The sequence below is a fragment of the Anarrhichthys ocellatus genome, unplaced genomic scaffold (genome assembly GCF_004355925.1).
Source record: "Anarrhichthys ocellatus isolate YVR2014 unplaced genomic scaffold, GSC_Weel_1.0 scaffold149, whole genome shotgun sequence".
Lineage (NCBI taxonomy): Eukaryota > Metazoa > Chordata > Actinopteri > Perciformes > Anarhichadidae > Anarrhichthys > Anarrhichthys ocellatus.
This window is the reverse complement of record NW_022280179.1, coordinates 332,576-345,789: the sequence shown is the minus strand read 5'-3', so window position 1 is coordinate 345,789 and position 13,214 is coordinate 332,576. Positions and strand designations below refer to the sequence as shown.

The 13,214-nt window shown below is 39.9% G+C and overlaps 1 protein-coding gene across 1 annotated transcript; it reads left to right on the top strand.

The window, feature by feature from the left end:
• Positions 1-6,563: 6,563 nt before the first annotated feature.
• On the top strand, positions 6,564-8,045 carry LOC116400128 (transcobalamin-1-like). The gene is made up of 5 exons (XM_031877795.1): positions 6,564-6,673; positions 6,967-7,061; positions 7,192-7,333; positions 7,449-7,582; positions 7,658-8,045. Exons 2-5 carry the CDS (start codon positions 6,995-6,997, stop codon positions 7,717-7,719), a joined length of 405 nt encoding a protein of 134 aa, XP_031733655.1. The 5' UTR covers positions 6,564-6,673; positions 6,967-6,994; the 3' UTR covers positions 7,720-8,045.
• Positions 8,046-13,214: the final 5,169 nt, after the last annotated feature.

The window sequence follows — 13,214 nt, the reverse complement described above, 5'->3', positions numbered from 1 at the left end:
ATTGATTTAGCTAAATCTATTCCTGCCGTGGCGTTGATGGACGCGGTTATCATATCGACAAAACGCTCGAAGCATTGTTAGCAACAAATGTCTGAACACGTTCTATTTTTATTTATTTTCTTAACCTCGACAGCACTTTGTAGTGGAACCAAAACCAGGAGTCAGTCTTCTCTTTGCATGTTGGTGCGTTTTTAAGAAAACACGCAGAAACTATTGGAGATAAAAACACGTTTTGGGCTTTAAAATAAGGTTAAAACTGCAGAGAACTACTGAGACGGGAAGGTGAGAACTGGTGCTCAAGATGTCCCTCTTGTGCTTCACAGTGTCGAACAGCCAGTACATGCAGACTAAACCTGCATGTGGAGCTCTAGCGCCCCCCCTTGGTCTCAACTCATAGTGCAGTCAGTCCAACGAGAGAATCACTTCAAACACTTTGTTTGTAAAAAGGAAGTTTAAATGTGACAAACTCCAGACTGTGTTATAAAATCTAAGCCGGTTTGAAGTAAACTGTCTTTTAAAGCATATTTCTTCATTAGATTGAGCATCAACTGCTTTGTATACATTCAACTGGTTTAGTCCAGTGGGTCCCAACCTAGGGGTCTGGCCCCTCCAAAGGGCCACTAGATACATCTAAGGGCTCCTGAAAAGATTAATGAAATAAAAACGTTCTGCTGTATTCCAATTTGAATTTTTTTTCGATTAAGTTTTTATTAATTATTTCACAAAGAAAATCTTAATTTCTAGAGTTTGAATTGATGTAGTGCAATAGAAATAGCTTAAAATTCAAGTGGAATAGTGCTATTAGTATTTTAATACAAAGTTAACGTAGACTATCAATATCAATATATGTATGAACAACATAATCACCCTGTGCAATATAAACACTTTATATTTCCTTCCTCAAATGTGCAGTAATGTGGATCCAACCACTTAATGTGATTATATTGTATTTTACTTATTTATTATACCTATACTGTCTCTTGTTGCACTTTGCTGCTGTAATCCTGCAAACTTCACCTCTGTGGGACCAATAAAGGATGATCTTATATTATCTATTCTGCTACGATACAAAACACAACGCAAATGTCTCAAAGATGATCTTGGTAAATAAAAAAGTCTTTATTTTGGTGGTTTGTGTGAACGTTGATTGTTGTACATCAGTGGATGTATTGCATCATTTCCTTTTAAAGTGCATTGATTATGTCGTCCTTCAGTGCAAAGCCAGACACAGACGCTTCATAAATACTGTATACAGTTAGTGTTATGACACGGGATCATGGGATCATAGCAGGAAAAGCAGAGGCGAGACAAATTAATTTGTACAGAACCGTTAAATAAAAAGGTGATTCAAAGTTCATTATGTAAGACATGATCAATCTAAATATCTGCTCTATAGTTTCCCCCAGAAGCTACGATAGGACATTTATGCAACGTATTACATGCAAGGAGGTAACTTCAACCATTATTACAGACATGTTACTCTCCCCACTTAACGTTTGTCTTCTTTCAGCGTTATAGAAAAAGCCTCAACGGCTAAAAACAGCTTCATATTTAGTATTAACAGCATTTAAAGCTGCAGCCAACAATTACTTTTAGGGATGCAAAATGGGTGACAATGGGGCCGGTCTATATATATTTAAATTATATCATCACTCTTTCATCTATTAGCAGTACCATTAATGCACTATGAAATAAAAACACAATTAAAACATTCCTTTAACTGTATTTTGCCCTTAAAAATGAATACAGAGTAACGTCTTTCAGGGTAATGTCCATTAAATTATTAGGCATGCATTACCGTAACCTATTTTTAATAACAGTTAGAGTACTTTAGTGTGTAATAACACTGACTCTACTAATGACAGTTTATAACAGTAATAGTCACTTAAGTGGGACTTGAGTCCAAGTCCTGAGTCCACATCTCTTGAATGACTCTTTCATTATTATTTATGACAAAGGAAAGCTGCACATTTTCATACATTTTTATGTGAAAAATGACTCGACCGATAAATTCGTTTTATAACAGCTGCAGATTAATTTTCTCTGGATCAACTTATTGATTAGTTGACTGCTTTTTCCCCACTTTATCTTTAAACAACAAAACAGAACAAATCAAGAAATTAAACAACAAAGATTTTCTTGGAATGTTGTCCCAGCATAAACGCATAAACTCTTAACAATAATAATGATACAAATTCAATTAAAATAAGATATATGGGGAGATATTTACTAATACAGAATGTCTGAGTTGAAAGCCTTTTTTCAGCTGTTTTAGCATTTTAATCAATGAGACAGTTGATCTTCATATAAACTGTCTCTGGAGAACTCTTGCACTTCTAAATGACCCTTTCCTGACGCTCATCCTGCTAATCGTTCTCTCATTTTCTAATCACAAATGCACCATGACTCTCACCGGCGGTACTGAACTCGTCTCCTACCTGCTGGACTTGTTGGGCCTCCTCCTCGTCTACTGCAGCTCCTCATGTCAGACCGGCAGCTCTGAGCAGCATCAACACACACCACCTCCACTTTTATAGTCCGCATCCTGCAGCTCCAGACAGAACCAGCCCCCTTCGATTGATCCGAACCTTGAAAAGAAGGAAATAAACACATTGTCATCGACGATGCTCTTTGTTGGCGCTTCTGTCCGAAGAGTGATTCACATCCGATCAGCCGACATCAATCGGCGCGCTATTAAGAGACGCTCCTGTCGTTTGCAAGGTTATCAATGCGACGATTTTGACTCAACGCCGCGGTCGATAGCATTAACAAGTAGCCTACAACTGCACTTATGTCCTGTTGGGCTTGAGGATGAAAGTTCAACATGCTGATTGGTATGAAAATGACGATGCAGTCAAAAGAACTTTATTGTTGTCGTGGGAGGGGGGAGGCCACCATGATTATTCAAACGTCTTGAAGACTATTGAGCTGCCAGAACAAGCAGCAGAGTCGACTGTTTGAAAGTTATAGCTGCTTTCACGCCGTGAAAAGGAAGTGGAAGGAGGGGGGCTGTCTCGAGGGGCCCCATCACCGATAATTAGCGATCAATCAGGAATTACTTTAAGAGCTGGAAAAGAACACAGAGAGCACTATTAGATTGCAAAGATTCACTGCTCTCCAATAATTGCTTTGGATTTTTAAAAGGAGGCCGAGGTCCCCGTTTGTTGACCTGCAGAGTCTCATCACGCCATCGTGACTCCTTCAAGCTAAATCCACTATTAAATGTTTGCTCACTTATTTTGTTTACAGCGCATATTAATAATTAGCTGTGACGTTCATCTGCTGGGTCAACGGATCAGTTACCCTCTTGCACAGAAAGTTGACGGCAGTACTAACTTGTAACATATAGATCACATAACACAGTACTCAATAATAATAAATACAAATAAAGTATTTAAGACAGACCAGACGGCGACCTCCGGTCCTTAAGAGTGAAGTCGAAGCTTCATGTGTTAAGCCTGCATTCTCTCTAGTGTCCAGCAGGGGGCGACTCCTCTGGTTGTATAGAAGTCTATGAGAAAATGACTCTACTTCTCTCTTGATTTATTACCTCAGTAAACATTGTAAACATGAGTTTATGGTCTCAATCTCTAGTTTCAAGTCTTCTTCAATACAGCATGATGTTCATTTAGTACATTATGGTCCATTTAGAGTCACATAGACCATAAAGCAGGGGATGCTTTAGGGCGGGGCTACACAGTGATTGACAGGTCTTTACCAGGGCGTTGTCAACTTTAACCCTTTCATGAAAGTTAATTGTTAACATTTTGGTCGACTAAAAATGTCTTTCTCAGCGTTCAGTTGTGCATAGCTCCACCCTCTCGGGTCATTTCTGGTTGCAAAAACTAAGATGGTGGCTGCCGATACGCAGAACTCTTCTTTACAGTCTATGATGATCACCTTCTAAAGTTTATCCTCTGAGGGGAACTGCAGACTGCATATTAAACATAATCATTTATGACTATGTCGGATAACGGTGCTAACAGCTAACAGAGCTAACAGTGACAAAGGGATGTCTCCTCACCCTGCCATGGCCTCAGTGGCTCCACTCTCTTCTTCTTCCTCCTGCGTTCACCTGTCCACCAGGTGTCCTCGGTGTGCTTCAGTCCTGCACACCTGTGACTCTTCTCTAATCAGCCCTCTCATCAGATCCCTGCCTCCTCAGCTGCTCCTCGTCATTAATCAGACTCCAGAGGGTGTTTTTCTTCTCTCTGTGCTTCCTTGTTCTTACATTCATCTCTCCTTCTTTCTTTTTGCTCTTTCCTTTTTCCTATTTTCCACATTTCCTTTTTTCCTCCCCTCTACACTCCTTTTTATTCCTTCCTTCCTTCCTTTAGTACATCCATTTTACGGTCCTTCACTCTTCAACTGAGGAGGAAACTCCACAAAATGATTTTTCCTTTTCTCCAGTTGTTTTTCTTTCTTTAAAGCCCGTAAACATTTTGTGAGGGAACCTTTAATTATCCTCATAGTTAAGGAATGCAAGGGCTGATAACATGAAGGTGTTAAATGAAGTAGAACTTCAAAATGATTGTAGTCTAGGAGATTTTATTTTTGTGAGACAGCAAATTAATCTGAAATAAAGACAAAAGTAGAGAGCAATGTGTGGGTTCATGGAATAAAGTCCTGTTTTTGTTTGATTGAAATTCCAGCTACAGAAGGATGTGAGGATGAATACATCGCCTTTCTTTCATACATTTTTATTTAAAAAATCCAATTTAATTTTGGCCTCAAACCTCTGTGCAGGTCACCAGTGCTGAGGTTGTTCCAGGACGTGACTGGAGGTGATCTGGGTTTGTTGCATGACGGAGCAGTTCCAAACCCGTGGTAATGTGCAGGCTGACACGGCTTACTGGGACGCTTCAATGCAATAGAGGATGCAGAGTGTTATAATGATAATATTATGTGGATTAGATTCGATTTTTTCCTTTAACTGTGAGAACGAGAAGCACAAAACCTCCCTGTTGTGCAGCTCAGCGCTGCCCCATTGTGGCAGTTTAGAGACCCAGAGGATGCATGAACATCAGAACATCATGAGTATAATATGTAATAAGACTATTGTTGATTGGAACAATTTCAAATGGTTTTAAGAGTTTGATATTTGGATCTAAAATATAGAATTAATTTCAGTTTGATGAGGATTTGTTTTTTAAATCCACAGGCAAAATTAGCATAAATTCATGCTCAATTTAATATCGTTAATTTGAATGCAATTAATAACATTAATAACAGCAGTGATTGTTTTGTTCTGAGAAGCTCAATTACAGGAAGTAAGGGCAGAAACGTGTAATTTCAACACATTGATACACTGATGGCAGAGGCTTCCATACAAGGTTCATATAGTGATCTAATGATTCACACACACTCACAACCCTCCTCGTTTCTTCTACCTTACATCCCTACCCTACATCCTTTCATACATCTACCTCCATCCCTACCCTACATCGCTGCATCCCTCTCTCCCTACATCCCTTCACAACTACCTCGATCCCTACCCTACATCCCTTCATCCCTCTACCCCTACCCTACATCCCTTCATCCCTCTACCCCTACCCCTACCCTACATCCCTCTAACTCTACCCCTACCCTTCATCCCTCTACCCCTACCCGACATCCCTCCATCCCTCGACCCCTTCTGCTTCCTAAATCTAACAACCATTTCACTATGCAATAAACCTCTCGAAACTCATACTATTATTGGCGTGGTCCTTGTTAGTGAATTCCACATTCAATGTCCAGGTAAACTTTACTATGGCATGCAAAGGCAGCACTGGCTGTAACCTGTGTAACCTGTGTCACGGCAGCACTGGCTGTAACCTGTGTAACCTGTGTCACGGCAGCACTGGGTCCGACCTGTGTAACCTGTATAATGGCAGAACTGGGTGTAACCTGTGTAACCTGTGTAACGGCAGCACTGGGTCTAACCTGTGTAACAACTGCAAAGTCAATTCCCTCACAAAGCAATTTCATACATGTGCGTTTACATTTGCAGGATCCTGCTCATCAAAATGTCCAAATCATTGCTGAATAAAACATTACTTTTGTTACAATAAACACTTGAAATGATGAAGGCACTTGTAAATGACAAGGAAGTACATGTGGTACGTTTTGACCTCTTTACTTAAGGTTTTATTAAACTTATTTATTTTTTACAAAATGTACCAAAACACTAGCAAAGAGGAACATCTTGGGTTGATAAGAATAAATATGACAAATTGAAATCATACCCTCTAAACCAAAAAGGCAAACACTATTACTAATATATATTATATAAATATTAATTTATTATTATTATATATATTTAGCCAAGGCTGATCTATAGAGGGAACCATAAAATGCATCACCATAGAATACCTTGTTCTTACCATGTTCAGAATGAACATGTTCTTACTCTGAATAAAACCGGTTGAGTCCTTTAGTCGAAGGGTGAACTTCCTTCTCTTGACGTTTGAGGAAGATGTGTCACTGTTGCTTCATGTGTGCTTTGTTGCACATGTCATCCTGTGACTGTGAGAACACTTTGGAATGTTAAATGACTCAGCTGGGTATCAGCCTGATGTGTGACGACTGGTTGTTTCAGAGCTATAAAGCAACTGAGCAGGAGTCCGGACAACAGGAGCTGAGCTAACTGAAGGAGGAAGGACTTCCCATCAGATCTCTCGCACCCTTACAGGTCAGTTACTGGTTAGAGTGGGGAGGAAAAGATCATACTGTCGATGGCTCTGATGGTCGGGCATGCAGTTAAAAGGTTCACACATTTTACTTTTACTATTAGCAGTAAAACGTTTCAAAGACAGGAGAGTTTCCAGCTGAAGGATTAAAGTCCTGTACTGAGACGTAGATGGAAACTGGTTGTAAAATGTAAAATCTCGTAATAACTTGTGCTAAACTAAGGAAGCATTTTTCCTGCTTTTGTAAAAGATCTTAGCAACTTCTTTAAGGCTGATTTGTTTTATTCCTCTGCAGCTAACAGGTCAGTCTGGTGTTCAGTAGAATGATGACTCCCGCTCTCCTCTCTGCAGCCCTGCTGCTGCTGCTGCTTCCTGGAGCTCCAGCTGAAAGTAAGCTTCAAAACGTTTTTTATTAAAACTCAAAGATGTCCCCAGCTATCGAGAATCATATGTTATTGCAGTTATAGGATATTGTTTGGCCTGCTTATTAAACACTTGATTATTCACTCTTTATCTTCAGATTCTAATCAGACTCCTATCAGTATCCACATTACAAACTCTGTGACCAACGCTCCCAATCAGACCTACTCCACCTATGTGGTTTACAGAGGAATCCTACTGGGTGCAATGTGGAGACTGCAGAACTCAGATGTAGGCTTCAGGTATGAGATCATCACATCATACATAAATGAGTGAAGCCGCGAGGAACATTGACGTAAAAGTCACGTGTCTGAATGGCAATGTTTTTTTAAATACCACCTCCCGTCGTCCTTGCAGTTTCACATACACACAGGATGCAAACTACGGCCCGTTCCTGGAGAGTGTGAACGGCGTGTCCGGATGTTCGGCTGATCGAACCTACTGGGAGCTGCTGGTCAAGAGAACTAACGAGACCATCAGGCCGGATGTCGGTGAGTCAACCTCTGTCTTTTTTTACAGTCGTCCTTCCTGTAAATCAGACTATAATCTTGTTTTCTTGTGTGCAGGTATCGGGTGTTACATTCCGCGTGCAAACGAAACAATCGTCCTGAACTTTAACAAGTACTAAAGGATCAACAGCCGCTGGGAGCCAACATGGGATCAAAGCCAGAAACCTGTATGATTGTGTTTTTCAAAGATGAACTGAAGCCCATTTGTGTCCTATCTAATCCAAACAGTGTGATAAATACACATGCAGGAAGGAACAAGGAACGAGGAAACAACTGACTTTACTTTGATTTTGAATGATTATCTCAGGGAATCCACCGCCACCTTACATGTCCTGCTTGATACTTCCTCATGATGATTTCTTCATATTACTTTGGGTGTGTGATTACATAGTACTGTTCCTTTAACATGCTTTGTTTGAATAAAAATCTTCTTTACAGCATGAAATCTGTTAATTAATTGGCTGGTAAAGGGATCCGTTTTTTACATGAGGTGATCGTAGATTTATCCAAACATCTGTCAACCTTGTGTTCAAATGACACAAACAAATGTGTTTTTCATTATTTGTAGCCTACAATCTGATTATTCTCCCTAAAAGTTTATATTAAGTTTAGATTTTGTCAAGAAGAAAAGTATCTTCCTTTAAATGTACAGTTGTTCCAGAAGGGGAGTTCTGAATGTTCATGAAGTTGATTAAAATCATCACAAACCAACCCTCCTGGTCCTTAAAGGAGTCCCTCTAGAGGCTGTGCAGAGATACGATGAGGAGCCTTTAAAGACGTGTCAGGACCTGAAGTCAAAGTTGTAAATATTTAAAAGTATGAATATGTTCAGTTCCTCTTACTTTTACTGATTAATTTGTGATTCCAACACGTTTAAAAAGCCAAAACATCTGCAGCATTGCCGGTGTTTTTAAAGTGTCGGTTCACTTAAATAAACAAACATACTTTGTCTCTTACCTCTAGTGCTATTTAGCCGTATGGATCGAGGTGATTTCATTCACATTTATTCGTCTCCCTGATGATAGATCAGCTCCAGGTGTGTCTCTTGCCTCACCTGATCCCACTGCTCTCCTGAGGAGTGGATGGAGCCCTCTGGTCAGAATGAAGAGTCATCTAACTACCCTGGACCTCAGCCCCTTACACGCAATTTCATTTCTGTTTCTCTCAGGTCTACGGTCATTTTCTCTGTTTTTGCATATTTTCCTAAAGGCACTGTTTAATATATATTTTTTCTTATAACCTGACACCCGAGTGTTTCATATCAAAATATACAGAAACAAAGTCAGCTTTATTTAATAGGGGTTAAAATGTGTCCCAAAGCACTGTTTAAAGGCATCATTTGGCCTTAAAGCTGGAAAGTTGAAGTCCGATTGTTGAAATTCTTGAATTCTCTGATGAAACCATTCCTTCACTCATGTTAACCACTGTTAAATAGTTTTAGTGCTTGCACAAAAGTAGTGTAATATATCAATAAATGAGATCAAAAGGAACAGAATAATGACTTCATACATATCAAGCTGCATGGGATGTGCAATTAAAAAGTTGATTGTCCTTCTGTCACACTACTTAGACTGTTACTTAGTTTTGTTGTCTAAACCTAAATAAGTTGTTTCCTGTAAAGACAGAGCTGGAATCGTAGAAAAACACACTGAAAATGAGAAGTACCTTCTTAGACATTAAATGAAACGCTGGCTGAAACACATTAGATATCAAACATTTAAAAACCCAACAATAATATCAGCTGTTTATTCACTTATGTTGGAAAAACCAATGAAATCAACACATGGAAGACTATTTTATTAAGATGACATTGTTGCTCAACATCAAACACAGATTCATGTTGAGTGGTTGTTCATCATCAAACAGTCGACTGACTCTTCACCATTTTGTAAATCTCAGGATGATTCGCTGATGTGCGCTGGGAATGTAACATCCAATACCTGCAAACAAAAAGTAAAAGGAGCCATGTCGTTTATTATAATTTGGTTTACAGGAAGATTACAACAGAAGAGACCGACTGACAGACGTCTGCTCGGAGGACTCACCAACGTCAGGTTTGATGGTTTTGCCGTCTGGAGTCTCGACCAGCAGCTCCCAGTATGTGTGGTCTGCATCGATTCCAGCCACTCCGTTCACGCTCTCCAAGTACGGACCGTAGTTTGGATCCTCTCTGTAGGTGAACCTGCAGGAACGAAGGACCCAACACGTTACTTTCAATGTGGGCAACAGCTGGTTGTCATCAGGTGGCAGGTTGCTTTTATCAGGACAAAATGATTCTCTTAATTCTCATCCGGCGAATTGGAAGAACTAAAAACATCCACACTTCAATGTGTTTTAGTTTAGATGTCTGAAATAAAGTCTGTGTTTAACACAAGCTGAAGAGATTGTACGCAGCATTTCCTGCTCTGAGCACAAATTATCTCGAAGGAATTAAAAATGTAATTTATTGAAGTATTTTGTGAGATGCCAAAGAATCACGATTGCAGAGTTTAAGCTGATTTTGCAAATAAAGTTCCATATTATTTAAAAAAACTCGTGACTCTCAGGTGACGACTGATGTTACGACCTTACTTGAAGTTTGCATTGGAGGCGCTGAGTGTCTTCAGAGCACCCAGCAGGATGCCTCTCTGCTCCACATGTGTGCTGAAGGTCACAGGTTTGGTTTGTAGTAAGCTGTTCTCCACCACCACGTCAATGGGAACCGGTTTCCTCGCTGAACCATTGGTGACCAGGAAGATAGAAGCAGACGGAAGATATCACATGTTGATATCCAGTAAAACAATACAGAACTGCTCCGAGCTTGTGTTTTATTCTGAAGCTTACCTTGAGTCAGAGTCCCAGGAAGCTGCAGGAGCAGCAGAGCTGCAGACAGCAGAGCAGGAACCATCATCACGACCAAGACTGACGCTCACGCTGCTGTTTTATTCCAGTCGTCACTGTTTGCAGAGTGAACTGTGTTGATCTTAGATTGAAAGAACAAAAGAAGCTGATAATGTTTTCCATTGAGCCAATTCAAATGTCACCTTGAGGGTTATGAAATAATATTTGTTCCGCAAACTGTACGACAAAACAATGACCTTCAGAAATACTGCATGGTCTGTGAAGGTGCTCCTCCATCAGCTCCCTGGATGGTGTTTTATTAAGGTTGCATACATCTCTAAGCATGCCAGCATGAAGTGGTGGTGACTGGGGAAGAGAGAGTGAGAAGCAAGGTACATCAGGTGAAAACTAGAGAATATCACATCAGACACATATACATCTTGTATTCTTTTTTAACCATGACCACAACTGTTCCCTAGCCTGAAACAAGTCGTTTTTGTGCTTAAAGTCATGACGGGGAACTTTCATGTTGTGTTGTCTTCCTCATGTTTTCTCCACTGGAAGGGCACCTTTTGCTGTGTTTCTGTTGAACAAGGGTGCACTAGGGGGTGTGGTTACACTCAATGCAATCTATTCTGGGGCAAGTTATATCACTGGTACAGGCGATGTATGTTTAAAAAATATTCCCCAGTCTAACATATGTTATTTTATTCCTAATATGTTTATATATATATATATATATATATATATACAGTATATATATTATTGTGTGTCCTGACCCCCAGGTTGAGAACCACTGCCCGAGTAGAGAGAGACTGCAGGGGCAGAAGGTTTGTTTAGTTGAACTTCCTAGTGACTCATTAATTTCTTTATCTGACTGATGTTTGTGCCGGTTACAATTTATGGCCCCGAACACGACTCTGAAATATCAAAAGAACTAAATGTTCTGATTGATGGATCCACGGTGCTGATGCAGCAGATGGATTTGTTATTGACACTTTTTCTCTTTCAGTTTCATCTCAAATATTCTCTAAACTAACATACGTAACATACAAGCTATTCTATTGAAGATGATCTGTGTTTTCTGTTTAATGTCACAGTTGCTTGTTGTCAGCTTTGTTTGATACTGATGCATTACACGGACGATCAAAGTACATTTATATCGTGGGAATAAGATCCATATATATTATATTATGGGAACCAGCCGGTTCAGTTTATGTAGCACAGTACATCAATAAGATAAAATGATGCTCTGTATACCATGTGGCACTACCCTTTGATATAGTTCATCACATGTTCTCCTGTAAGTGAAGTACTTTACCAGCAGAGGTCTCTGTAGACCTCCAGGACATTTCAGCATAACCTGAGGAAATCTTTGTATTGCTGAGACACTTATGAAGCAATAAAGCACACTACTAATACATTCAATCATCTGTAGTGTTTTGTTGTTGGTGTAAGAGCACAATGCTTCTAATGTCAATACAGCAGAATACAATAATAAACTTGGGTAAAAGTTTAAATACCTGAACCTTCGCCTTAACTGGTCACTGATGAATGTCACTAAAGTGAATTTCATAGAGTCAACAAGCCTTTTTTTATTAAAATAAACACACAAAAAACAGTTTTTAATATTGCGCCAAATCTTTAAATCTGCGTCTTTGTACTCTTCTCATCAGCTTTCCTTTGTTACGCCACTACTTCACTTTCACATTTTGTCGTCTCTAAGATAGACCAAGTCAACGTTTCCTCATGCATGCCGACTAATCAGCTGACTGGACACAACACACACGGTGTCAAAGGGCAGAATTCATATTTATACAACTACATTTCCTGCATGTGGAGGAGGAAATCAGACACATTCAGAAAAAGAACTTGGATTATTTTTTATCTACAATTCACAAATAAATAGTTTCTAATTGGGGAACTGCAGCTCATTGAATTAATTGGGAACAACCCTAGAGCTCATCATGCATAGGTGGGAAGGCTTGTATCATGTTTTCACTAGTTATCATGCTTCTTTGTTTGTTTATTTTATGCCCGAAAACTGCTATGAAATAAAGCGTGTTAAATACTGAGCTTTAGCTTCATGCTGCTCAGCACATTTAGTTACCTTTGTACAGATAGTAATAATAATGGCGAGTGTGTGTGTGTGTGTTGGGGGGGGGGGGGGGGTCAGAGTCGGATGAGAGACAGGAGGGGGTGAGTGACAGAGAGGATAGTGTCAATGTACTCATTGTATGTTGTGTACGTTCTCAGGTCTGAACACGTTACGGTCATGTTTGGCGGTCGGTTCCGTCTCTGAGATATTTAGTCCTTGTTGACGAGTCGCTGCTTGTTGTGTGTCACATTTACAAAGACTGTGAGGAGTTCTTCAAGTCTCTGATTACTACAGTAAGAGTCAGAGCAGAACATTAACATATGAGAACATGTGAGCACACAGGAAGGAAAGATCTACACGGGAAGGAAACATCTACACGGGAAGGTAACATCTACACTGGAAGGAAAGTTCTACACGGGAAGGAAACATCTACACGGGAAGGTAACATCTACACTGGAAGGAAAGWTCTACACAGGAAGGAAACATCTACACAGGAAGGAAACATCTACATGGGAAGGTAACATCTACACTGGAAGGAAAGTTCTACACGGGAAGGAAACATCTACACGGGAAGGAAAGATCTACACTGGAAGGAAAGATCTACACGGGAAGGAAACATCTACCCATGAAGGTAACATCTACAAGGGATGGTAACATCTACACATGAAGGTAACATCTACACGGGAAGGTAACATC